The sequence below is a fragment of the Lontra canadensis genome, unplaced genomic scaffold, assembly GCF_010015895.1.
Source record: "Lontra canadensis isolate GAN:19392208 unplaced genomic scaffold, GSC_riverotter_1.0 scaffold88, whole genome shotgun sequence".
NCBI classification, from domain to species: Eukaryota; Metazoa; Chordata; class Mammalia; order Carnivora; family Mustelidae; genus Lontra; species Lontra canadensis.
In genome coordinates, this window is record NW_022631082.1 from 7,448,593 (window position 1) to 7,475,293 (window position 26,701).

At 52.9% G+C, this 26,701-nt stretch overlaps 1 protein-coding gene across 5 annotated transcripts in view; it reads right to left on the minus strand.

The window, feature by feature from the left end:
• The window catches only part of RFX1 (regulatory factor X1), a 30,489-nt gene extending 13,830 nt beyond the window's left edge, over nt 1-16,659 (minus strand). Inside the window, exons 1-6 of one of the 5 annotated variants that reach the window (XM_032835881.1) lie at nt 16,436-16,659; nt 9,206-9,552; nt 2,267-2,376; nt 1,976-2,059; nt 1,172-1,279; nt 71-187 (exon numbers count right to left, since the gene is read on the minus strand). In XM_032835881.1, coding sequence (XP_032691772.1) covers nt 71-187; nt 1,172-1,279; nt 1,976-2,059; nt 2,267-2,376; nt 9,206-9,509 — 723 coding nt within the window. In that variant the 5' untranslated portion in view covers nt 9,510-9,552; nt 16,436-16,659. Of the gene's footprint in view, nt 1-70; nt 188-1,171; nt 1,280-1,975; nt 2,060-2,266; nt 2,377-3,196; nt 3,305-9,205; nt 9,557-16,435 lie in introns of those variants that run through there. The other 4 variants (XM_032835880.1, XM_032835884.1, XM_032835883.1 and 1 more) reach the window with 4 other exon arrangements.
• Nucleotides 16,660-26,701: the final 10,042 nt, after the last annotated feature.

Below are 26,701 nucleotides of genomic sequence, written 5' to 3' on the forward strand. Positions count from 1 at the left end.
GTTAAGGAGGCTGCAGAGGCTGCCTGGCCAGGGCCCTTTGCCCCAGCCACTGCCCGCCTTGGCCTGGCACCTCTTGGGTGACGGGGACACTCTGCTGAACGCCATGGACCGGCAGCTGCTGCGGCACTGTGCCTGCGGGGGCCGCGGCTGTCTTGCTGGAGGAGCTGTTGGCCTGCACTGGTGACCGCTGCAAGGGAAGGAGACATGGGGGCGTCGTCTGGGCACCCAGGCCCTGACAAAACCCTTTTCAGGAGGGCTCTCCCAAGAGCTGTTGGGGGTGGGTGGCAGGCCAGAGATCTCAACCTCCTCTCCTGGAAAGTGGTCAAATTCCACGAATCCGAATGCCAAGTCCCTGCCCCGATCACTCCCAGGCAAAGCTGGGGGTCCAGCCCAGAGGTACTGGTAGGGAGACCCATCCTCCCCAGCGAAGATGGCCTCAGCTCAAAGGCCGCCCATTGCTGCCACAATCAGAGGGACTGCAGCCCTCAGGTGAGCAGTCACAGGTGAGGAAATCCCTACTTAAGAGATGATGTGTTAAAGCACAGGTGGGAAGGGATGTCCCAAGGCCACACAGCTGAGTGGTGGCACCAGGCACTGACCCCAGGCAGACTGGCTACAGGTCCCTGTTGGCTCTGGGCCATGCTGTGGCACTGCGTATCATCAGCTGTTTCACACAGAAAACCCTGGGCTCAGAAGGCTCCAGAGCCCCGGCCAGCATCCCCCAGGGGAAATGGCTGAGCTGGGGCTGTGACCCCAAGCTCCCGATGCTGCCACCCATGCTCCCAGCCGTCTGTGGCCTGCCTGCCTCTGACATCCTCACTGGTGTTTTTGGGGGGGTCCCCAGAGCCCACCCCTATAGTCTGAGGAGGAGCCTCTACCCGTCCTGAGTGGGGCTGGGGAGACTCCTTTCCTTCCTGGGATATAGAACCCTGAAGTGGAGCTGGGAGGCCCATCTCAACCTGGGGGGAAGCTGCCCCCCCCCCCACTGGAGCTGGACTCAGCTTACAGCCAGTGGGGCCGCGGATCAGGCAGCCAAGCTGCCCAACCCAGGCTCAGTGAGGACTTTGGAGGAACAAGTGGGCTTGGGGGACAGGGACCCCTCCAGGTGTATGCTGGGGGTACATGGCCAACCTGGGGAGGTACAGGCACAGCTGATGGGGCCACTACCTACCTCAGGGGGTGAGTGCACCTGCTGGGGGCCGTGCACGGTCAGGGAAACCTGGCCACCCTTGCCGCCTGGGGCTGTGCTCTGTACCACTAGACGCTGCGTGGGGAGAGCCTAGAACCAGGAGGGAAAAGGACCACAGTTCACTCCCAATAGCCCGTCTGGTTTTCCCAAGCACAGGGCACCATCCCAGGCGATGCCCCAGTGCTGCACACCTTTTAGCTCACAGAACTGCCCCCAAGTCCCAGTGCGGCCCTGACAGTAACCTTACTTCACAGAGAGGCTCAGGATGGGAAGAGTGCTTGCCCGAAGTCCTGGACCAGTAAGTGGCAGAGTCAGGGTCTGTGTACAGGGAGCCCGGCTCCACAGGCCACGCGGGATGGCTCTCACCCTTGAAGCCTGATGGGACTTTGTCCCGTTCTGTGCTGAGCCCTGCCATCCTGCCCACAGCCCTCTGGGGGACAGACCACCACCATGCACTCACAGTCCCTGTGCTGGCTATGGGCTCTTGGCTCCTAACTGGCATTGGGTTCTCTGCTTTGAGACACTGGGGCTGGACCTGAAAGCCGCCTTCCTCACTGCCACTCCTCAGTTCTATTAAGAGAAGGCGTGCAGGTCGTCCTTCCCCGATGGCCCCTGACTGCCATGGTCTCACTTGCTGGAGGCTGCAGCTGGGGAGGCGCCCAGACAGAGCCTATGTCCTTGATGCTGCTGAGGGCAGATCTGCGCAGGCCACAGGGGGTTGGTGGTGCACCCAGGGCGGGGGTGGGGGGAGCACTGTGAGGGCGGGGCTGGGTGTGGCAGCCTTACCTGCTGGGGCACTGGGATGTTGGTGAGCTGGAGGGGTGACACATGGCCCGGCTTGGCCTGCACGCTCGTCTGGACCAGCAGACGCTGTAAGGACAAGGAGTAAGGACCTGAGCCACGCTAGCTTCCCCAGGGAGGGCTGGCCCAGGTGGGTGGAAAGGGGGCTGAAGTGGGCATCTTGATAAGAGCATGGGAGCAGACAGGAGGCAGCGAAGCCAACCACCCGTGACCAAAGTCACCACCGCCCCCTCACGGACCCTCCCGACTGGCCCCAGGGGGAGGAGTGTGTCCTACCTGCTGGGTGCCCTGCACCTGCTGAACCACCTGAGTGGGGACTCCGGTCTGGCTGGCTGTGGAGCCTGGGCTGGCCTCTGATACAGTCTCACTGGCCCGCATAGCGCCTTCTGCAAGGACGGGTCACTGGGTCAGCTCGGCCTGTCGTCCCTACCCCCACCCAGAGCCTGAGCCTGAACCCACAAGAATGGATGACAGAGCCCAACACTTAACCCCTACAGGGCCGGGCTCTCCAGCAATCCTGCCTGCCTCCTGGCCAGCCCTATCACTGCCCATGGGGTGAGCCCGAAGGATCTTTGATCCTTGCCAGGCAGAAGCAGCCCCACCCCACCCCACTCCGTCCCAAAACCAGACTAGAGGGGGTGGCTGAGGAGCCAAGGTGTAGCAGGGGCCCCAAGGGCTGGATCCCTTTTCCCTGGAGTCTCAGCAGCTCTAGAAGGACCAAGGGGCTGGGGCCACCTTCCTCGAGATGACTCCTGGCTTCCCAGGAATAGAAGACGGTCCGAAGAGTGACCCTAGAAGGCCTTGCCAGACTGTGGCCAAGCACGCCCTCCCTCTCCACGGCCCCAGCCTCCCTGTCCTCAGTGGGACGGGGGCAGGAGGGGGCTTGGAGGAGGGCAGGCCGGTACTCACGCTGACAGGCAGCCGAGAAGAGGCAATCGTAGAACATGGTGCCCCTACCCCGCTCCTGCCCCCGTCTCTCCAGGGGAACCTGCCCCACACTCCTCACTCCTCGCCTACCTCTTTGGGAACAGCAGGGTGCGGGGGCGGCTTTATACCCGCAACCTTGGGGAGTTAATCCCCTCCCCACCGCAGAGCTCCCCAGCTGCCCTCTTGGAATAAACACCCTCCTCCCCGCAGGCGTGGCCCAAGCATGGCCGCCGTCCCTGGGCTGGGGCCTTGCTATGAAGTCAGGAGGGAGGCTGGTACCTGGAGATGCTATCGGGTGGGCACAGGTCAAGTTTCATGCACATCTCACTGAGTGATTAAGAAGGGAGCTGAAAAGGGGAGAGGCTCAGAGGGCAAGTGTCCTTGAGAGATGCTGGATGGAAGACACCCCCCACCAATCCCCAGCCAGGACGCCATCCACCCTGCCCCCTCCATGGGGCCTGGCTTGCTCCCAGCAGTTCCAGAGGCCAGGCTGGGGCTGTGGGGCGCATATGTGCCTGTCCTTCCTCCAGTCTGCTACCAGGAGCCAAGGTCCCAGTGCTACCTCCTGGGGGGGGGGGTGGTGTCCCACGGGTGTCCCCTGGCAGGAAAGGAGGGGGGTGGGGAAGGAATAATAGGAGTAACTAGAGTGTTTCCAGTAGCCCAGGTGCTGTGCTAGGGTCTTCCTGGGTAGCTGGAGACAGAAAGAACTTTTATTACCCCCTTATCGGGTAAGGCAAGAGACTGGGAGAGAGGAAGTGACCTGCCCAAGGTCACCCAGCTGGGAACTGCCATGCCAGGAGGCTGGCCCATTATCTGTGCCCACATAAACCTCACATTGTGCATGGAAATCTAGAGCCTCAGGTCATGCTTGGGCTGACACCACGAGGGCAGTGGTGACCAGTAAGGTGAGGGTCTATGGGAACACCGTTTAAGGACCAGAGCATCCCCAGCCTGCAAAGTGAGAAGCTGGGCTTCAGCTATGTGGGGACACAGGGAGAGGGGGCCTGGCCAGGGCAGAAGTGCAGTCCCAGGTAGATGCAAGAACCTCAGGGACCAAGCCCGGGACAGGGCTCATGAATGTGTTATGTACTGGGTGTAGGGGGAGTGGTGGCCAGATGTGGGAGGTGGTGCTGGGGGAAGCCTCCCATGGGCCACACGTGGGACGGGCACTGGAACCACCTCAGGCCTGCCTGGCCAGCTGCCTCTGCAGCCAATTCCAGGAGACACCATCTCCTCCATTTGGCTACACTCTTCCCCTGCATCTAGTTAGGCTTCTCTGAGCAGTGAGGGAGGGAGCCTTCACCGAGAGGGGCCCCTGGGGAGAAACCCGAGAAAGCCCTAAGTCACGTGTGGGGCCCTGGTACACCTGGGTGTCTGTGTCTGTGGGACACGGGGAGCCAGGCCCAGCCCAAGGAATGGCACCCAACCGAGGCGGCCTTGGACAGGTTTTTGCATAGTTCAGGGTGGACAGTGAGTGGGGGGCTGGCCCCAGCTACCCGGGCCTGGAGGCTTGGAAGAAAATGCTGAGGCTAATCCTTCAGTCAGTGGAACCCTTAGCATTTGGGAGGCCTGGGGACCTGCTGATATCAGGGATCTGCCTGGGATGGGGAAGCCCCATGAAACAGTCTTGGCTGGCTCTCAAGGCTGGGACCCTCACATCTGCCAGGCATGCTGGGCTGTACCCTGAGGATAAGCAGGTGAGATTCTAGAGTCTACTGTCCGGATGAAAGACTTCCCGTGTGTGTGCGTCCCTGCCTGCCCATGTCTTGCCCTCGTTTTGTGTGTGTGTGTGTGTGTGTGTTGGGGGTTGGAGTATTAAGTCTGCAAGCCTCTTCATCTGTCTGTCCGCCTTCTCCATTCTGGGCATGTGCATGAGACCAGGGAGGGCCCCCGCAGTCTCAAGTCTGTAGTCAGGAAGTGGCAGCTGATTTCCTGTCCCTCGATCTGATGAGCATCTCTTCCTCCCTGGGCCCTGCACTTCCCCACTGAGACCTGCTCACGTCTCCAGTGCTGCGAGCTCTGAGGGGGAAGACTGAAGGAAGCCCAAGAGGCTTGATGATGAGCTGGGGCCCCACGACTCATGGATGGCAGGGGGGGTGTGTGTGTCTGGCTCCCTCCCTCCTGATCCTTTGCTCCTGGAGATGATTTCAGTCAGGGCCTCTGAAAGGGCCAGTGGCTCCTGGGTCCCTTGTCTGTCCTGACCGTTTCCCCAACTGTGATGGGAGATGCTGAGAAACAGCCCCCCCATCTCTCTCACGGACACTTGCTGGATTCCCAAGACTCCGAGTGTGAGAGAAGCAGGGAAGAAAGGCTAGCTGCAGACGTCCCTTCAGCCCAGCGCTGTCTGTCGCGGGCAGGCTTGCTTTCACCTTCCTGGGGGTGGCTATCAGGACCCACAGTGTCCTCCTTCTGCCCCGAGTTTCGGGTGCGAGTGTGGCGGCCTGCGAGGACAGGGCCTTACAGATCTAGAGGGCTGTTCCTGAGCAGGGAAACTGGAGCTTCCTTCCCATCAGCTCCAAAGACACCTTAGGGCAGAGCCCACGAGGACTGGGCTGGACGAGCTGCCTGTGGTGTCGTTCCCAGCTGGCTTCCAGCCTGGGCTCCAAGGTGGGTCCGGGGCCCCGCCTGTCCCCTCCTTGCGCCTCCCCAGGGCCCCGGTCAGCTCAGATTGCTCTGGCTCCCGCGGAGCCCCAGGACCTGCTGCAGCCTTTACTGGTGTCAGTTACCCCTCACCCCCACCCCGCCACGCCTGGGACAGGCTCAAGTGGCCCAAAGGCTACCCTTAGCTGAAAAGGGACACTAACCCAGGAGAGGGTCATGGAGGAATGCTGGGAAATCACTGCAAGGGGCTGGGGGAAGGGTAAACGGGGCAAACAGAGTGACAAGGTGCAGCCAACCTCCTCTTCCTCAGAAAAGGTACCAAGGAGCATCACCCAGTCACCCTTCAGGGGACAGCCTCACTGCCGCTGCAACAGGGAGCAACAGGGCAAAGGGCCCCTGTGAAAGGCCGTCAAGGTACCATGAGACCAAAGAAGGAACCCTGAGAGTCGCACCAGCAGCCCATTCACTGCAGCCCAGTAGCACATAGTGGCCTTGTGGTGCGACGGGGGATCCGGGGAGCAGGAACAAAGGCCTTGACCTCTAAGCACCAGAGACCCCCGGGGCAAGCAGCAGGAAGAACTGGAGAGGCTGAGGAGGAGAGACGAATGTGCCGGGAGTCCGGGTGCTCTGGGGGCCTGGAGCCATGTGCCCTCTCCGGACCCTTGCCCTGAGGACCCCGGAGTCCCAAAGCAGCCAAAGCCAGCACCTAGGAGGTCTAGAGCCAACCGGATGCCCTGTAGGCTGACCAAAGTCCTCCAGCAGTGACGGGCGAGGCCTCCCACTTGCTCTCAGCTGCCCGGGGCTAGCAGACTGTGAGGGCTGTGATGGGTCGGGCCAGGCTTCTAGTGGCTGTTCATTGCACAGGGACTCGGTGGACAGAGCCCCACCCTCAGGGACAAGGGATGGGCATCCTCACCATCTTCAGCACTTCAGGTGACATGAGTGTTAAGAAGAAAAACAAAGCAAAGTGAGGACACAGGGCGTGAGCAGTGGAGGTGGGGGGTGTGGGCGTCAGGGAGGCAGCATCTGAGCCGACACCAGAACACAAGGGCCAAGCCACCAGGGGGTTGGGGACTGAGCGCTCCAGGCAGAGGGCACTGCAAGTGCAAAGACCTGGAGGCCAGACTGAGCCTTGTGGGTTTTTGCTGCTGTGGGAAGGCCGGGAAGGCCAGGAAGGCCAGGAGGGCTGCAGCAGGTGTGGGAGGGGGCGGATGGGGCCGGGTGAGGCTTGGCGGGCTGACAGGCCTTCGAGACTGAAGTTGGGAGGCTAGGAAATTGTCAGCAGGGGATACAGGCAGTGTGGAGCTTTTAAAGCCCTTCCCTAGTGGAAGGGGCCACAGGGGCCAGCTGTCCTCAGAGGAGAACGCCAAAGTCAGGGTTTCTCAGGCAGTGACCCCAGGGCCATCTGCCTCAGAATCATCTGCATCGAACTGGGCTGTGATGGGCTCCCTCCTGGTCACTGCAGGGGTGGACAGTGACCGGCGAGGGCGGAGGCTGAACTGGGTTGGGGGCCCTGGAGGTGGCAGAGGTGGTAGGTTCTGGGAGCAGATGGGGGGACGAGAGGTCTTGCTCGAAGATGGGCAGGGCAGGGATCCATGCTGACCCGGCCCAGGGCTGCTGTTTGTTAGGATGAAAAAGTCTTAGAAGAGGGTGTGATTGGATGAGGGGAAAAATCCAAGGTTCTATTAGGCAGTGCTGGCTTGAGAGACCCATTCAATCCTGAGAGGATGCGTCACAGGCTGGGGTTCATGGCCATAGCCCAAGGCACAGGACGCGATGTGGGCATGTTGTTAGCACCAAGGTGGCAGTGGAAGCTGAGACGCTGGACCAGGCCCCCATGAAGGGCGATGAGGAGAAAGCAGCAAAGGGGATGGAGAAAGGAGGCAGGAAAGTAGGTAGGGACCAGGGCAGGGGACGGTTCCGGGAGGAAGGGGACAAGTATGTCAGGTACTTCCCAGGGACTGAGGAAGAGGAGTACCAAGAATGAGCAGCAGATGGGCAAGGTGGGGGCTGTGGGCGACTGGAGTGACTGGGGTGCAGGAGGGGAAAGGCAGAGGCAGCAGAGGAGGGAGCACGAGATAAGGAAGGGAGGGTGAATCCTTCAAGGAATTCCGACTTAAAAGGAAGTGAAGACGTGGGCAGCGGCTGAAAGGATACAGGAACTGGGGTTTCCGATTAAATCGGGAGGTGTCTCATCTCAGTAGGCCGGTGGGAAAGATTTGCAAGACAGGGACCAAGCGATAAAGCCTTGGAGAGGATGGCCTGGGAGGTGTGAGGCTGGCTCAGGTGAGATGGGGTCCTTCTTGATACGTGGTGGCACCTGTTCCCAGTGAGGTAGGCAGTGGGGTCAGGGGTAAGGAGCACGGAATGAAACAAGATGATGGAGGTGGGGGTGGGTTTCTTGTGTGTGGGGGGAGCATGCTGGTGAGAAAACCTAGCAGAATAACTGGGCGGTGCCGGGAACAGGCTGGAGATTTGTGACCTGGAGACCCTGGCCACGTCCATGGCTGGTGCTCTCACATGACTCTCACATGACATCCCTCCAGAACCAGTCCCTGTGGTAAAGAGTCACCACCCTCATCCCTCTCTGGGGACCTCGACACTGCCAGGAGCCTAAAGGAGGCTGCTCAGGGCCCCGGCTACACGACTGCTCTGGTCCCATGGGGCCATGTCAGCTGCCATGTGTCACTCTATATTGTCCTATCTTCCTAAACCCAGTCTTGACCTGCCCCTTCCACAGCCTCCCAAAATACCTTTATGATTTCCATCCATTCCTTTTCCACTCTGGAAAGATCGGGCCGGGGTGGAGGGTGTGGTTCACCAAATTCTCCCCACTCTGCTAAACACACTGGAAGCCACGGATGATGCCCAGTCCTGGTCTGAGCTCCACCTTCTCGGGGGAATGACTGCCTGCCCTGACCCTCTGCTCCCAGTTCCTTCTGCTTGGCCCAGCTCGGCCCATCTCCATCCTGGAAGGAACTGGGGCACAGGGAAGATGGTCTAGGCAGGAATCAGGGTGACACAACCTGAGCTTCTGGATCACTTTCTCCATGGCTGTAAGGGGAGCCACCGTGAGAAATGGGTCCTTGGCCATATGATCACGAAATTGCCCAACCAATGGCCTCCCTCGGCCCCTGGGTCCTGCCAGAACCGAAAAGGTTGTATCTCGGGGGAGGCCTCCCAGCTGACCTCCATGAAATGCCTCTGTGAACACCTTGCACGTATCCCGAGCTCACGAAGCTGTTACCAGCCCTTTACGGAGGAGGAAACAGGCAGAGCGGCCAAGGGTGTGGTAAAGAATGACCCAGGCCAGGAGTGCAGCGGCTGGGTCCTCATCTTCCATCTCCGAGAGAGACGCTTGCGAACTTTAAGTCTCCCACCCAGTCCTTCCCTCAAGTGGCAGTTTACTTGGGGACAGAGACAGAAACAGCTCCAAGAGCTGCCCCAGTGGGAAGGAGTTTAGGGGGATAGAAGCCTCGTTGCTCGGCCTAACGACTCCTTCCCCAGAAACACCCTCCCAAGTCTCACAGGGGAAAGCCAGCGAATTTGAAAGCTGCCGTGCTGGTGACAGGCACAGTGACAGCGGGAGGTCATCACTGTGCCCCCCACATCCAGGATGCCTGGCTCCCCAAACTCCTCTCTGAGTTATTCACAGAGCACGCTGGCTCCGAGCGCGTGTCCACTTACCAGAGACGGTGACCACGATGTACTGCTGGGACGCTGGGGATGGGGCGGGTGCGCCAGCCGGCTGAGAGGGCGTGGGGGTGGCCGGCAGCTCTGTCACATACTGCTTCTGGCTGCCTGGTGGCTGCGCCTGGGGCTGGGGGCTCTGCAGCTCAGTGACATACTGGGGCTGGGGGGTAGCGGCGGTGGCAGGCGGCTGGGGGGGCTGGGGCGCCGCTGGTGGCGGCGGGGGCTGGGGCGGGGCCTGTGGTGGTGGGGCTGGCTGCGGGGCTGCTTGAAGCTCAGTAACGTACGCTGGTGTTGCCATGCCAACAGTGGGGAAAATGATAATAAATAAGGCTTTTTTTCTTCTTCCTTGGGAAGAAGAAGAGGAGGAGGGAAACAGAAAAAAAAAAAAAAAAAAGAAGAAGGAAAAACAAGAATTAATCGACAAGCAGAGGAAACCAGGGACAATTCCTGGCTCCCTAGAGACACGTTTAGGTTCGTCACTAACTTAATTAAATTTGGAGGCTGGTGGCCAGATCCAGCCAGCCCATCACTGCAGGGGAACTGGTTACAGACTGAGACTGATCTATGCCTCTTCCACTCACCCCAGTCCAGGACTTCTGCCTTCTTCCTCCCCGGGCCCTGGCGCCCGGAGGACCCCTGTGGTAAAGGAAGATTGGGGAGGGTGGGAGACACATTGTCCCTCTCTCCTGAGGGCTCATGCAGCCTGTGTGTGTGCTGAGTGCTTTCTCTACATTGTTTCATTTTAAACTTTGCAACAACCATGTCTGGGTTTGGGTCTGCTTGGCCAGATGAGGAGCTGAGGCTCAGAGAGGTTGAGGAACTTGCCCCAGACCACACAGCAGGCGGAGGCGGAGTCCTGGGCATTCTGAGCACAGCAGCAGTTGGCTAACTGCTGGAAGGTAGAGTCGTGGGGAAAGCTGCCTTCTGACTGGCCTGTCCCAGTTCCCTACATGCCTGTTGCTTGGGCTTGGATTCTTGGCTGAGTATCATTTCCAGTGGGGCGCCAGAAAGGAAAGGTGTTTGAGTCCAAAAAGCCCTTAGAGCAGCTTGTGGCCACAGAGACTTTCAGGCCCTTGAATGGACCAAAATGGGCTACGATACCAGATATGAGCTCATCCCAGGAAGAGTGCCCTTCTGAGTCCAGGGGCGCTGGGCTGAGAGCAGGCCCTAGCCACAGGGCAGGCTCCCCAGTCACTGCTGACCTCGGAATGGGGATGGCCCAACCAGGCAGAGGTAGCTTTTCAGGCTACTGAAGGCTTGTATTCCTTCTCCCGGGTCCTAGGCTAGGCAACCCATCCCTCTTGCCTAGCTCTGTCCCTTCTAGCTCACGGTCCCCCATGCCTGTGCTAAGCACCACCCTCTCTCTCACCCCAGCCCTGCCTCATCAGAAGGGCACATGGCTTCCCTGCTGCCCACACTAACCGGTGCCATCCCCAACCCCTGAGCATTTGAGGATGGTGGAACCAACACTGGAGTGGTAACGAGGAGAAGCTCCAGCCCCCATACCTTCGTGGCCCCTGCCTGGCCCAGGGAAGTATTTAAGTTGAATAGTCCTGCCTGCGTTCGGTCGCCGGTAACACTCGCAGGCACTCCAAGCCCCCGGGGCCATGGAGCCAGAGGCCTTTCTGCACTAACCCTGGAGCACCTGTGTGCCATCATGTGCCAGGGGGCGGCCCTCCAGCCACGGGTGGCTAAGAGTGGGATTTGCAAGAGGAAGGGGGTGGGGAAAGCAACTGCTGCTGGTTGACCAGAAGCCCCACGAGTCTCTGCTGTGCTTGCCTCTGTCCCGCAGCCCCCTGAGGGAGGAGCCACTGTGACCATTTCACAGATAAGCAACACTGTGTGAAGGGTGCCCAGCAACTGGTAAAAGACGATTTGAATCCAGGTCTCTCTGATCTCCAGATGTGTGCCCTTAGCCCCCAGCCCTACTTGGAGCCAAGCACGGGGCTCGTTTTATTTCTTACACTCAGTAGATAGCATCATCTCTGTATCTCAGACAGGGAGACCTGAGCCCCATCCACAGAGATTAAACACCTGCCACACACAAGAAGAAGTCACTTTCCCCCAGCTCCTGCCCTCCCAAATCCTTCCTGCCAGCATTAGAGGGGCTAGCTACCTCCTGGGGGCTCCTTACACCACTGGGTCCAAACTCTGGTCCAGGCCAGGAGCTGATCAGGTCTGTCTGCCTGGTGTCAGACCCACCTCGACACGAACCTTGACCTGCCTCTTCATTCACAAACATGTTACTGACCTTCCTCTGGGCCTCAGTTTCCCCATCTGTACTGGGGATAATGAGGACACCAACTCAGAGGGCTGTCATAAGGATCCAATGATACAAGCCCAGTGCCCAGTAAGGGCTGAGACGTGGAAGCCATTCTTATCCTTGTCACTGAACAAATGCCCATGCCAGGTGGTGATGGAGAAGCGAGGGGAAGGAAACACACATTCCTCGGGCTCTAGGAAGGAGGTGCCCAAGGGGAAATCCAACTCTGTTGGTGTTCATCAGCATCACCTGCATAGCTAGTTATTAAATGCAGATTCCTGAGTGCTTCTGCCCAAGGAGTCTGGGATGGCCCCAGAGTCTGCTGTTTGAGCTAACTCTCCCACAGGATGATTCCAAGCTTGCTGGCCTTGAGAGAACTCTCTGGAAAACCCTGGCCTGGGCTTTCTGGGCCCTAGCAGAGCATGCTCCCTTGGTACCGCCCACAAGGAAAGGGCTTTCAAAGCTCCACACTTGACGGTGTTTGCTCCTCCTTGAGCTACAAAGCCCGCATGCCCCATCCCTTCCACTCAGGGGCAGGGAGGTGACATCAAAGACTGAAAGGCCAAGCTTGAAAAGGTGAAGGGGAGATTAATCAAACAGTTAAACCCACTTCTCTATTGGAGGCCCTCTCAGCACTGTCATTGTCAATCTCTAGGAGGGGCAATTCAGGATACCAAGTGTCCCACAATTATTCGACCAGGGAGCCCTTTCCTTTCCATGTGTGGATGACTAGGGCAAGCAGAGGTCTGCAAGGTGCTCTCTAGAGAGAAATAAGTCACAAATATTTAAACAGTATGAGATCCCTTTCTTTCCAGAGCAGGGAACACGAAACAAGGAAGTCCCTCAACAAATTTGTTCCTTGGCAATGAAATTGCCAAGAAAAGCACCAATGGCTGCATCTAACTTCAAAGCCAACAGCTGTTTTTGGAGAATGTTTGAATCAATTACTTCAGATCAGGGCCAGCAAACTTCTGGAAAGGGCCACAGCCAAAATTTTTGCCTTTGTGGGCAGACAGCCTAGCCTCTGTTGTAACTACTCAACTCTGCCACTGCAGTGGGAAAGCAGCCATAGATAATATGTAAACAGATGAACATGGTTATGTGCTAATAAAATTTTATTTATAGACAATGAGATATGAATTTCATATAGTATCACATGTCCTGACATTTTATTTGGGCCACAAAATTTTCTCTTTTAATTTTTTCCTCAATCATTTAAAAGTATAAAAAAAAATTATTCTTAATTCACAGGCCACACAAAACCAGGTGGCAGCCACAGTTTGCCGACCTCTGGTTTGGATTCCAGATTCTATAACCGAATGGTTTATGTCTTGCACAAGACCCTCCCAAGGAAATGGAAAGAAAACTCCCTTTCCTCATCTGCAGAATGGCTCTGTTGAGGAACTTGCAGTGGAATAGGGAAAATAAATATAAGGATGTAGGTTTCCTTCATCTTCCATATCCAGTTAGTTTTCAGGACTTCTCAATGATTCCTTCAAAATAGATCCTAAGGCTGGACACTTCTCTCCACCTTCATCAATACCCTGCTACTCTGACCTGTTTCCATCTCTTTCCTGGACCCCTCCAACATCCTCATTACTGGCTCCATGCTCCACTCTGGCCTCTATAGTCGTTAAGATCCTTTGAGGGCACCTGGATGGCTCAGTCGGTTTAGCATCTGCCTTTGGTTTGGGTCATGAACCCAGGGTCATGGGATCAGGTCCTGCATTGGGCTCCCTGCTCAGCGGGGAGTCTGCTTCTCCCTCTACCCCTGCCCCTGCTTGCACTCTTGCTCTCTCTCAAATACCTTTAAAAAAAAAAAAAATAAGATCCTTTGAAAGCACAAATCATATCTTGTCGCCCTTCTATTCAGAAGCCTCCACAGCTCTTATCACAGAGATGAAATAAAATCCAGAGCCCTTCCCAAGCATTATGGGGCCTTGAGGTCCTTCCTATCTCACCTTGAATGATCTAGTCAAACCGGCTCTTGCTCCTAGAATGCTCCAGGCCTCCTCCTCCTGCCTCAGGACCTTTGTACCAGACTCTTCCACCTGACTGACATGCTCTCCTCACCTCTACCCCCATTCTCCGCTGCTGGCTGCTTATCATTCAGATCTCAGCTTATATGTCACCTTCTTGGGTCTCAGGTGTGCTCTCCTCCCCCAACCCCAAGTACTCTGAAGCACACACTCCTATTTTGTTTTCTTCCCGGCCCTGTATTTCCTTGTTTGTTTATTTTCTTATTCATAGTTCCCCTTTCCTCCATGACCAGAAATACAAGCTCCTCAATGGCAGAGACCCTGCCTGCCTTGCCCATTACCGTACCTCCAGCTCCTAGAACACTGATGGGCACATAGTAGGAGCTCAACTTTTACTGTCAAATACGTGTCCCCATGCCAGGAGCACCCTGCTAGTAAGTGTCAAAGGCCAGTTTGAGTTTACCAATTGATGAGCCCTTGTGAACCAGTTCCTGCCTCCTGCCTCTGCCGGCAGCAGGCTTAAGCAGCAGGGGTGGCTGGTGCCCAATGGCCCAGAATGGGGCGCCCAGCCCAAGAAGAGCACTGTCCAGTGGCTATCTGCAGACCACGTCCCTGGGGAAGTCTGCCTGGCCCATCCCCGAGCTATTGAGACGTACATGGGGAGGGAAAGGCAAGGACTTCAGCTCCATTCCCACGACACCCACACCCCTGGCTCACCCAGCTGCCTCTTGGAAGCCTTGGGGCTGAGTCTGGGCCCAGGCCCAGGAGAATTTTTCTTTTTGGCTACTCTCCTAAAGCGGCAGAAAGGCTATTCAGGAGCAAGGGGAATGACATTTTCTCACTAGAAACTGGAGTCCTGGTATCCAGCTTCCTGGGATCTCTGTCATCTCTGTCATCAGCCCACACAGCCCAGCAAGTGAGTCAACCTTTTAAGCCACTAGGCTCTCACCCAATTCAAAATGATAAAAATAAATGCGAGTGGTGTAATTCAGAGAGCTGAGCAAGAAGGGCCAATCATGAGAACAACAGTGGGAGCTAAGAGCATCTGAGCAATTACTAGGTATCTGATGCTCAACGTGTGTTCTTTTACGGGATCCATAACACAGTGATATGAGCTTAAAATGATTACCAATGATCACTGCCCCTAGCTTAGACAGGAGGAAACTGAGGTCCAGAGAAGTAAAGTAATGCATCCACGGGCACACAGCTAGAAAGCAGTTGATTGTTTCCAAAAGCAAACCAAACCAGTGCTCTCTACCCTCGTGGAAAGACCCCTTTGGGCTTGGGCCCTTCAAATACAAAAGTTATGGCACAAGACTAGGTGATCGGTAGTATCACCTTCTGCTCAAAGTTTGCCTTTCCAACAGGTGGTGATGACCTTTCAGGCAGACCTGGCATTTCCATATTGGTACTGAAAATTAATCTCCACCCTTCCTAAGCTTCAAAGGGGTCCTGTCACCTCTCAAAGAGGACCTGGTCTAGAAAAAGTCTCTGGAGAAGTGAGACGCCGCCCCCCGCCCCCCACGCAACCTTATCTCAAATTCTTGAGGGAAAGCTTTAGGAGAGCCTGAAATAATTCTTCTCCTTGAAGTTTAATGATTTTAAAAGAAAAAGGCTGAAATTTGCACACCACCACTCTGCTCTGCTGATGCCAAGCTCCAAAGCAAGACAGAGAATAAGCGAAGTGGACTTGGCCCAGCTGGCTGTTTGAAAAAAATAAATTCTTCCCCAAGCTGGCAGATCCTGTTGCCCGGCAAAGCGTTCGCTCAGATTCTCCTGTAACAAACATGGAACACTTCCCTTTCCCTCTGATCTTGATGTCCTGCGCCTGCCCACGTGGCTCTGGAGGGGGGTACCTCCTCAGTGACATGTGACCCGGTTGACACCAACTTGACTGACACAAAAACATGTGTCTGGCCAAGAGAAGCAGTTTAAGAAATCTAAGAAACTTCCTCGGCGCCATTTGCTAACCATCCCCAGAAGCGGAGACCTTGATGGGCTGAATGGTTAGAAATCAATCCATCTCCAGAAAACAAACCCTCTGCTCAGGGACACCAGACCTAAGAGAACAGCCCACGGAGAAGCATTCAAGTTTCTGTGCTGTCTCAGTCACCTGAGATCACTCCTCCCTGCCATGGGCTCCGATTTCTGCAAACTAAATCCTCCCGGCTAAAGCCATATTCCTAGCCCACAGCTTCTCCATGAAACTTTGTCTCCCTTTGCCTTCTCTCAGAGAGAAGAAGGCAGATTTATGAGCGGACAGCAGTGTTTGAAATTAAGATTAGCTAACAGTTCTATCAAACCACATTCAAAAACAGCACATGGGGTAAAAGTTCAAAGATGAGCCCTAGAGAAATTTCTGAAAGGAGTTAGGAGTCCCTGAAATGCAGAAAGGGGACGACAGCAACGATTCTTCCCACTTCACAGGATGGAAAACTGAGGCCTGAGATGTGGCAGACACTGTGTACTGGAAATGACTGGGCAACGGGAGGGGGGGTTCTAAAGCGACGCGGCACAGGTGGCCTCCCATCCCTTTGGCACGCTGTAAGGCCCAGGCGGCAGGTGCCCCACCCGGTTCCCCCCAACCCCCGGAACCCGTCGGCCCCGCCCACACCTACGACCTGGTCCCGCCCACTCACCTCGGCCCCGCCTCGCCCCTCCCTCGCTCCCATTGGCCCAGCCTCCCCAGGCCCGCCTCTCCGCACCTCCCAACATATAAAAGCCCCCCGCCCCGTCCCGCGGACCTCCACTCGCCGCCGGCCTGCTAGCGCCCGCCCCTTGCGGGGGCTGGGCCCCGGACCCCAGGGGCGGGTGGTGTCGCCCCAGCCGGGCCCCGGCCCCCTCCCCCACGGCCCCGACAGTCGCCGCCGCCATTTTGACCGACCGCCCCTTACCCCCGGGCTATGATTACAGCGACACCCGCCGCCCGGGCCCCGCCGCCCTCCCTGGCCCGGCCCGCCACCCTGGGGCCGCCCCGGTTACCTCGGCTTCTTCCTACTTCTGTCCGCAGAAGGGCTTTCCAGAGGTCTCGGAGGCGATGTTGGGAGGGGGACGGAACGTGCCGGGGTCCCTGGGCCGGGTGGGGGGGGGGGGGGGGGGGGGGTCGGCCGGGCGGTTGTTGTTGTTGACTCGCGTTGCCGGGTTGCTTGGTCGCCACGACTACCGTGGCTATGGCGCCTCCGTTTCCCTCACCGGGGCAACTGTTGCTACCCACCCAATACACGTCATGGGCGGGGGCGGAGTCCCGGGTGATTGGCGGCGCCGAGAGAAGTGATTGGACGGGCCTAGGTCCTGCTCCTAAACTATTGGTCCCAAGTCACGCTTTTCAACACACTCTCGACTTCTCGGCGCTCTGATTCATCGGTGTGCATGTCCATCAAAGGAAACTGAGCCCTCAAAGGCAGGAGAACCCGTCACTCCCGCAAGGAAGCCGCGGCCTAAGAATAAAGGGGTGGGGTCTGTGAGGTAGGGATTGGTTTGCGGCTGTAAAACCTGCCTTATGTTTCCCCTAAGGGGACGTCAGTCTATTCCGAAGGTTTGCCGCGCTCTCTAGCTGGGAACCGTGCGCATGCGCGGCACACAAGGCCAACTGGGAATGGTAGTCCGCTCTGCGTACTTTAAACGCCTTACCAACTATAAAAGGCGAGAAAGGAAAGCTCCGTTCCTTGACTGCTCGTTTCCCCGGCGGGTCAGCTCCTGGAATCGCGCGCTTACGTCGCGGGAGGAATATGGTGACGTGCCCTGTTCTTCTGTGACGTCAGCTGCGGGGGCCGGGCTAGGGGTTCGATGACGTCACTGGGCGCTCTTACCCTAGCCTCATTGCCCTCTGGCGGTGGGATGGTCGTGGGGAACCAAGGTGGGGTTCGGTCCCAGGTCCCGTCCCCTGAGCAAACTTCCCCCGCCGCCCCACCCGCGGCCACCTCTGTCTAGACCCGGCCTCCGCGCCTGCTCCCGCTTCCCCGCCCTCTCCAGCCGGGAAAGGTCACAGCTGCCGGGATAGCCGCGGCTATCTCGGCCCCGCAGGCGGTGCGGAGGACCCTGGGAAAGGTCTCCCGCAGGCGGTGGATTTAATTAGAGGCTTCTATCGGGGACGATAAGCAAAGGTCGGCACCCAGCCCCTCCCGGGGGAGCTCCGGCTGCCCTTCAGGGCTCCACACCGCCCCCCCCATTGCGCTCCCCAACACCGTCCTCCTCGCCTCAGTTTCCGCCGGCGAGAAGAGACAGAAGCGGGTTAAGATTAGGGTGAGCTCGCCTCGGGCGCAAAAACTCAATCAAGATAAATGACATTCTAAGCCACTATTTTTTCCCAGTATTTTTTAAGTATCAAAAGTAATGGGAAAAAATCCATGAAGAGCAAAATACCGAAATTTTAAATAAAGGTAAGATCCGCCAAGACTGAGATTAAGGTAAGGTGAGTCATCTAAGTGCAGCATCGGATCTTGTCTTTTACTTCTCTGAAAACAAAAACGTATTTTTTATTTTTTTTTAAGATTTTATTTATTTGACAGAGATCACGAGTAGGCAGAGAGTCAGGCAGAGAGAGGAGGAAGCAGGCTCCCTGCTGAGCAGAAAGCCTGATGCGGGGCTTGATCTCAGGACTCTGAGATCATGACCCAAGCTGAAAGCAGAGGCTTAACCCACTGAGCCACTCAGGTGCCCCAAAAACGTATTTTAATCATTGAATTTTTTTTGCTTTAATTTTGATTTTTCAAAATATTGATAAGTGAGGGTTTTGGTACCCCGCTCTTCAAATTTTGCGCCCTTGTCTCCACCAGAAGCGGTGAGGAAAATAGAAGCAAAGGCTCAGAGCCCATGGTTCTAATTCCACTCTGGCTGTGTGACAATGAGACAAAGTGTCTCTATCTCCGAGCTTGTTTCCTGGTTCAACCAATTTCACACTTCCTCTGTGCAAGGCCTGGGCTGTAAAAGTAAAGAAAGCAGACAAATCCTTAGACCTTGCATTCTACCAGGGGAAACACAATCATTAGTGAAATTAATACATGAGATAGGTTTCTGCGGGCTGTAAGAGCACCATAAGAGGATGTGGGGAGGAGTGAGAGAGGGTGCTGGAGCCTGTGTCCCTGGAGGAGGGGTCATGCAAACTGAGCGTGAGTAGTGAGAAGCAAGCCCCATAAAACCGAGTTGGAGGGAACTGCAGAGGCAAAAGCCAGGCAGGGAAGGAACAAACATCTGGCTGGAGGAGAATGAGCAAAGAGAAAAGTGTCAGAGGTGAAGTCAGAGAAATACAGGTAGCCAGATGACTTCTCAGATATCCTCCCAACAACTCAGCAAAGTGGAATATTCCCCCCACTAGATGGGTAAGCAAGCAGCATCTCAGAGGGGGAAGGTGCTCCCTTAGGATCACAGGACTGGAGGCAGCAGAGCCTAGACAGCCTGTTTCCTTTTCTGGGACTTTCCAATGTGCTTTCATGCCCCTGGATATGAACCTCGAAGGAAGAAGCGATGCAGCAGCAGTCCCAACCTGCCTGGAAACACTGGCTGAGCCCCAGCCTTGACAAGTCCCCCCAAGAATTCATGAGACTTCCAGGCATAAGGGGTCCAGGATAAATCCGAGCTGGCAGGGCAAGTCACTCAGCCCTGCAGATGCTGTGTGACAGGTGGAGGTCCCAGGGCCAGTCCTGTGGGGAATGGGGACTAGAAGCCCTATTTCCACCTCCCACCCATTTCCCCACCTTCCTGGCATCCCTAAGCCCCAAGGTGGGCACAACCAAGCCTGAAAATTATTTCTTCAATCACAAATATTCATCATAAGCCTTTGTGGCAGGGAAGACAGTGTGGGCTAGAAGTGTCCTAATTTTTTTTAATCTGATAGTACTTGCATCGGCATATAAAGATGCCCTGAGCACTCCATTCAAAGACCGTGTACTTGGGGCACCTGGGTGGCACAGTGGGTTAAGCATCTGACTTTTGATTTCAGCTCAGGTCATGATCTCAGGGTTGTGAAATCAGGCTCTGTGTAGGACTCTGCACTCAGTGAGGAGTCTGCCTGTCCCTCTCCCTCTGCTCCTCCCCTTGCTCACACTCTCTTTCTCTCTCAAGTAAATAAATAAAAAAAATATTAAAAAATCTGTGCACTTTATGTACGTTATGCTCCAATTTGAAAGTTAAAAACACGTACACATACTATTGGAAGTGGCTGTTTGACCAACGCCCTTCAGACACACTGGTACTTAAAAGTAAGGGATTTAAGGATGGTCTTGCCTCTCCAGTTTTAGCTGTAGTGGTCACTAACAGCCCAAGAAGAATGCCAGCTTAAAATTTAGGAGGGGGTGCCTGGGTGGCTCAGTGGGTTAAAGCCTCTGCCTTCGGCTCAGGTCATGATCCCAGGATCCTGGGATCAAGCCCCGCATCGGGCTCTCTGCTCAGCAGGGAGCCTGCTTTCTTCTCTCTCTCTCTCTGCCTGCCTCTCTGCCTACTTGTAATCTCTGTCTGTCAAATAAGTAAATAAAATCTTTAAAAAAAAATTTAGGAGGAATGGGAGAATTAGAAAAATCCCCATTTTCTGGAGCACCTGGGTGGCTCAGTTGGTTAAGCATCTGCCTTTAGCTCGAGTCATGATCCCAGGGTCCTGGGATTGAGCCCCACATCGGGCTCCCTGCTTGGTGGGGAGTCTGCTTCTCCCTCTCCAGCTCTCCCATGCTTGTGTTCCCCCTCTCGCTATTTTTGTCATAAATTTAAAAATATGTATTTTTAAGATTTTATTTATTTATTCAACAGACAGAAATCACAAGTAGGCAGAGAGAGAGGAAGGGAAGCAGGCTCCCCTGCCAAGCAGAGAGCCCGAAGCAGGGCTCGATCCCAGGACCCTGGGATCATGACCTGAGCCGAAGGCAGAGGCTTTAATCCACTGAGCCACCCAGGCACCCCAATAAATAAAGAAAAAATTAAAAAAAAAGAAAAATCACCATTTTGCAAAAGTTGAGGAAATAATTTATTTTGGCAGTGATCATCAGTGGGCGTTATAAAGTGTCGGGTGAAAGGATGATAGGGAAAAAAACACACACAGGGTGCCGGGTGGTTTGCTGGCTGTAGGAGAGTGGACTTCATCACGGAAGCCAGACTGTTACCAGCGTTACTTGCAATGAAGCTCCGCACCACAGGAAAGGGACCTGTGGCCTCAGAAGTAAGTTCATAGCTTTCCCTACTCTCAACCTAACATCCAGTTTGCACAAAATGGAAAGAATAGAGACAAATGTCCACATCAGGGGCCCCTGGGTGGCTCAGTCTATAGGGCATCTGACTCTTGGTTTTGGTTCTGGTTGTGATCTGGGGGTCATGGGATCAAGCCCCTTGTCCGGCTCTGAACTCAGCAAGGAGTTTGCTTGAGATTATTCGTCCCTCTCCCTCTGCCCCTCCCTGCTCCTCTAAAATAAATAAAATCTGAACAAAACAAAACAAAACAAAACCAACAACAAAAAACCAAAAAGCAAAAGAAAACATCAGGAAGCAACAGACAAATCCAGAGCAGAGGGTGGGGTGTCTCTTCAATAAGTCAGTCCCGGAAAAAAGGAGTGGGGATTTTCCAGGGACAAATTGGTCTTTGTGGCGAGGGACTGTCCTCTGCATCATAGGATACTGGGCAGTATCCTGGCCACCATGAGACACCAGGAGCACCCTCCCTCTCTTGCCAAATTGCTCTGGCTAACATTTCCAGTACTGTGTTGAATAAAAGTAATGGCAACAGGTACCCTTCCTTGTTCCTATGTTAGAAGAAAAGCTTCCAGTGTTTCACCAGTGAGTATGATGTCTGCTGTGGGCTTGTCAAAGATGGCCTTTATCATGTTGAGCTATTTTCCCTCTATGCCCAGACTGTTGAGTTTTCATCATGAAAATATATTGAATTTTGTCAAATGCTTTTCTGCATCTATGGAGATGATCATATGACTTTTATCATTTTGTTAATGTTGTGTATCACATTGATTTGCAAATACTGAGCCATTCTAGCATCCCTGGAATAAATCCCTCTTAATCATGGTGTGTGATCCTTTAAATGTATTGTTGAATTTGGTTCACTAATATTTTGGTGAGGATTTTTGCACCTGTATTCATCAGGGATATTGACCTATGATTTTCCATGTAGCTACTAAAACTAAAAGTAACTAAAATAAAAATGCAATGAACAATTTAGTTCCTCATTACTCAACTCATTTCAAGCACCCAATAACCACATGTACCCTGTGGCTACCATGTTGGAAAGCACAGATATAGAACACTCCCATGATTGTAGAAAGTTCTATTGACCTGGGCTGCTCTAAATCAATCCCGAAAAGATGTTTCAGAGACTCAGGAAAACTTGAATATGTGTGTGGTTTAAGATGATAGTGAATAATGATTGTACATTTGTCTTTGTGTAAATATCCTTATTTTCCAGAAAGGCATGCTATGGTATTTAGAGATGAAAAATGATGTCATAAGGTTGAAATGAGATAGTGTGTTTAAAACACCTAGCACAAAACCAGGCACCCATCAAATCCTTAATAAATGTTAGTGTTAATTAATATAAAAGTTTGGAGAAAGGGCAAATTGGGAAAAATATTTACAATTCATTTTACAACCAGACAGTAAATCTCCTTCATATATAAAGAACCCCTAGAAATCAAGAAGAAAAAGATCAACAACCCAAAAAATAATGGATAAAGAAGGTGGCCAGAGAGGACAGAGAAAATTATAATAGTTCTGGAACATATGGAATATGTTCCACGGCACCTGTGGAAGAGAAATGTAAATATTCCCCATTCTGACATACCGTTTTCCACCCTTTATACTGGCAAAAATCCAAAGATTGATACACTCTGTCAATGAGGCTATAGAGAAACAAAAATCTCATTAGTTGCCAGAGGGAGTGTGAATTAATCTATCCCCCAAAGGGAAAATTTGAAATGTCTATAAAAAGCACAAAAACACAGGGGCGACTGAATGGCTCAGTCAGTAAAGACTTGGATTCTTGATTTCCGCTCAGGTCATGCTCTCAGGGTCATGAGGTCGAGCCCCACTTTGGGCTCCAAGGTCGGCAGGGGGTCTGGTTGAGATTCTCTCTCTGCCTCTACCCCTCCCCTTGCTCTCACTATCTCAAATAAATAAATAAATCTTAAAAAAAAAAAAAAAAAAAAGCACAGGGCTCCTGAGTGGCTCAGTTGGTTAAGCATCTGCCTTTGGCTCAGGCTGTGGCCCTGGGGTTCCAAGATCAAGCCCCGCATCTGGCTCCATGCTCAATGGGGAGTCTGCTTCTCCCTCTGACCCCCCCACCCCCACATTTTCTCTCTCTGTCTCCCTCAAATAGATAAAATTTTTTAATAAGTAAAAATAAAAAATAAATGAGATTTTTAAAAAGCACAAATACATATATTCTTCAAGCCCAAAATCTCACACTGGAGAATTTTTCCACTGATAGACTCGTGTATGTGTGAACTGATGTATCTACAAAGTTTTTCACTGCAGTGTTAGCTTAAAAACAAATGGATGGAAAAATGTCCATCTCTGGGAGTGAAATTAACTAGAGGGCATCCACACAGCAGAATACTATGTAGCTGTAGAAAAATAACAAAGTGTACAGAGAGAGATATTTATTTATTTATTTATTTTTAGAAGTCGGGGAGGAGCAGAGGGAGAGGAAGAGAGAGACTCTTAAGCAGGACCAGCGTGGACCCAGACACAGGGTACAACCACATGACCCTAAGCTCATGACCTGAGCCAAAATCAAGGGTTGGATGCTAAACTGACTGAGCCATCCAGGTGCCCCTGAAGAGAATTTTGATAAGAGATGTCCTGCATTTATTAAGTGGCCAGGGGCTGGGGGAAGCAAGGTGTAGCAGAGTGTGTAAAGCAAGCTACCTTGGATTGAAATTGCACGTGGATGAACTTGAAAACATTGTCCTTTTTTTTTTTTAAATTTTTAAAATTCATTTTCAGCGTAACAGTATTCATTGTTTTTGCACCACACCCAGTGCTCCATGCAATCGTGCCCTCTCCAATACCCACCACCTGGTTCCCCCAACCTCCCACCCCCCGCACCTTCAAAACCCTCAGGTTGTTTTCAGAGTCCATAGTCTATCATGGTTCACCTCCCCTTCCAATTTCCCTCAACTCCCTTCTCCTCTCTAACTCCCCTTGTCCTCCATGCTATTTGTTATGCTCCACAAATACGTGAAACCATATGATAATTGACTCTCTCTGCTTGACTTATTTCACTCAACATAATCTCTTCCAGTCCTGTCCATGTTCCTACAAAAGTTGGGGATTCATCCTTTCTGATGGAGGCATAATACTCCATAGTGCTTATGGACCACATCTTCCTTATCCATTCGTCCGTTGAAGGGCATCTTGGTTCTTTCCACAGTTTGGCGACCGTGGCCATTGCTGCTATGAACATTGGGGTACAGATGGCCCTTCTTTTCACTACATCTGTGTCTTTGGGGTAAATACCCAGGAGTGTAATTGCAGGGTCGTAGGGAAGTTCTAATTTCAATTTCTTGAGGAATCTCCACACTGTTCTCCAAAGTGGCTGCACCAACTTGCACTCCCACCAACAGTGTAAGAGGGTTCCCCTTTCTCCACATCCCCTCCAACACATGTTGTTTCCTGTCTTGCTAATTTTGGCCATTCTAAATGGTGTAAGGTGGTATCTCAATGTGGTTTTAATTTGAATCTCCCTGATGGCAAGTGATGATGAACATTTTTTCATGTGTCTGATAGCCATTTGTATGTCTTCATTGGAGAAGTGTCTGTTCATATCTTCTGCCCATTTTTTGATATGATTATCTGTTTTGTGTGTGTTGAGTTTGAGGAGTTCTTTATAGATCCTGGATATCAACCTTGTCCTAACTGCAAGAAGACAGACACTAAAGGACAAATACTGTATGAGTCTACTTACACAAGGTAAATAGAATAGGCAAATCCAGAGACAGAATGGGAGGATGGTGGGCATCAGGGGCTGAGCGGAAGTGTGGGGGAAATGGGGAGTTAGTATTTAGTGGGGACAGAGTTTCAGTTTGGGAAGACGAAGAGCTCTGAAGATGGATGGTGGTGACGGCTGCACACTATACATGTGATGTATTTAATGCTACTGAATGAGACACTTAAAATGGGTTAAAGTGATATATTTTATGTTATGCATATTTTACAACAATAAACAATTTTAAATGCTCCCTTTTATGTAAAGGCAGGTGTGTGGGGGGGCGGATAAGAACCTATATTCATATTTATTTGTACAGGTGCACAGAAATTCTGAAAAGATACTCAGGGGGCACCTGGGTAGCCCAGTTGGTTAAGCAGCTGACTTTTGAATTCAGCTCAGATAATGATCTCGGGGTTTGGGGACTGAGCCCCACATCTGGCTTCGAGCTCAACAAGGAGTCTGCTTGAGAATTCTCTCTCTCCCTTTCCTTCTGCCTCTCCCTCCACATGAGCACTCTGTCTCTGTCTCTGTCTCTCTAAAATAAATAAATCAGGGACCCCTGTGTGGCTCAGTGGGGTAAGCCTCTGCCTTCGGCTCAGGTGATGATCTCGGGGTCCTCGGGAATCAAGTCCCGCATCAGGCTCCCTGCTCAGTGGGGAGCCTGCTTCCCCCTCTCTCTCTGCCTGCCTCTCTGCCTACTTGTGATCTCTCTCTCAAATAAATAAATAAAATCTTAAAAAATAAATAAATAAATCTGGAACCCCTGGGTGGCTCAATTGGTTAAGCATATGACCTAGGCTCATGTCATGATCTCAGGGTCCTGGGATCAAGTCCTGAGTGGGGCTCCCTGCTCAGTGGGGAGTCAGTGTGTCCCTCTCCCTTTGCTTCTCCTCCTGCTTGTGCTCTTTTTCTCTGCCAGATAAATATATAAAAATAATAATAATTTATTAATATAAACAAATAAATAAGTAAATCTTTGTTTAAAAAAAAAAGAAGAAAAGAAAGATACTCAGGAAATCAAGAGCAGTGGGTTACCTGGAGGGGAAAGGAAGGGTCTGAGATTGGGAAGGAGATATTGCAGCATAAACATTCTTATACTTTTTGTTTCTTTTTTTTTTTTTTTTTAAGATTTTGTTTATTTATCTGACAGAGAGAGATACAGCGAGAGTAGGAACATGAACAGAGGAACTGGGAGAGGGAGAAGCAGGCTTCCTGCCAAGCAGGGAGCCTAGGGTGGGGCTTGATCCCAGGACTCTGGGATCATGACCTGAGCCTAAGGCAGACACTTAATGACTTAGCTACCCAGGCGCCCCACACTTTTTGTTTCTTGATGCACCAGAATGTACTGACCATTCAGAAATAGGATTAGCTAAGAACTTTGGAGAGTGGCTTTGTTTGGGATTGGTAAAAGTTGGGTGCATTTTTATGCTGACTGAAAATGATGATGAAAATAATAATGATATTGGGAGGATATAACATTTCCAGATTCTTTTTTTTTTTTTAAAGATTTTATCCATTTATTTGGGATAGAGAGAGCATGAGAGAGAGAGCATGAGCCAGGGGAGAGAGGGAGAGAGAGAAACAGACTCCCCACTGGGCAGGGAGCCCAGTGCAGGGCTCGATCCCAGGACCCTGACATCATGATTTGAGCCAAAGGCAGATGTTCCACCCACTGAGCCACCCAGGAACCCCCCGATTCTTATGTATTTGTTTCCTACAGCTGTTGTTACAGTTTGCCACTGTATTGGGTGGCTTACAAAAACAGAAATTTATTCTCTTACAGTTCTAGAGCCTGGAAGTCTGAAATCAAGCTGTTAGCCAGGCCATGCTCCCTCCAGCTCTAGGGAAAGATCCTTTCATGTCTCTTCCAGCCTCTGGTGGCTCCAGACATGACTTGGCTTCTTCATGCACATCATTCCAGTCTCTGCCTGTCTTCCCATGGCCTTGTCTCTTCTGTTTGTCTTCAGCACCTGTCCTTGGATTTAAGGTCCAACCAGATAATCCAGGAGGATCTCCTCTCTAAGTCCTTAATTACATATGCAAAGACCCTTTTCCCAGATATATCATGTTCCAAATTCCCGAGGGTTAGCAGACAGAGCTATCTTTCTGCGGAGCTATCATATGCAATCCATTACATTTCCATGTGTGCTATGCGTGGAGCCGAGCGCTTTGCATAATGTTGCTGAAGTCCCGGGACAGCCCCATGAAGGACATGTGCTTATTAACTTCATCTTCCCAATGAACTCAGAGAGGAGCCACGCCTGGCTCAAGGTCACAGGGGAACTGGAATTTTTTTTTTAAGATTTTATTTATTTATTTGACAGAGAGAGATC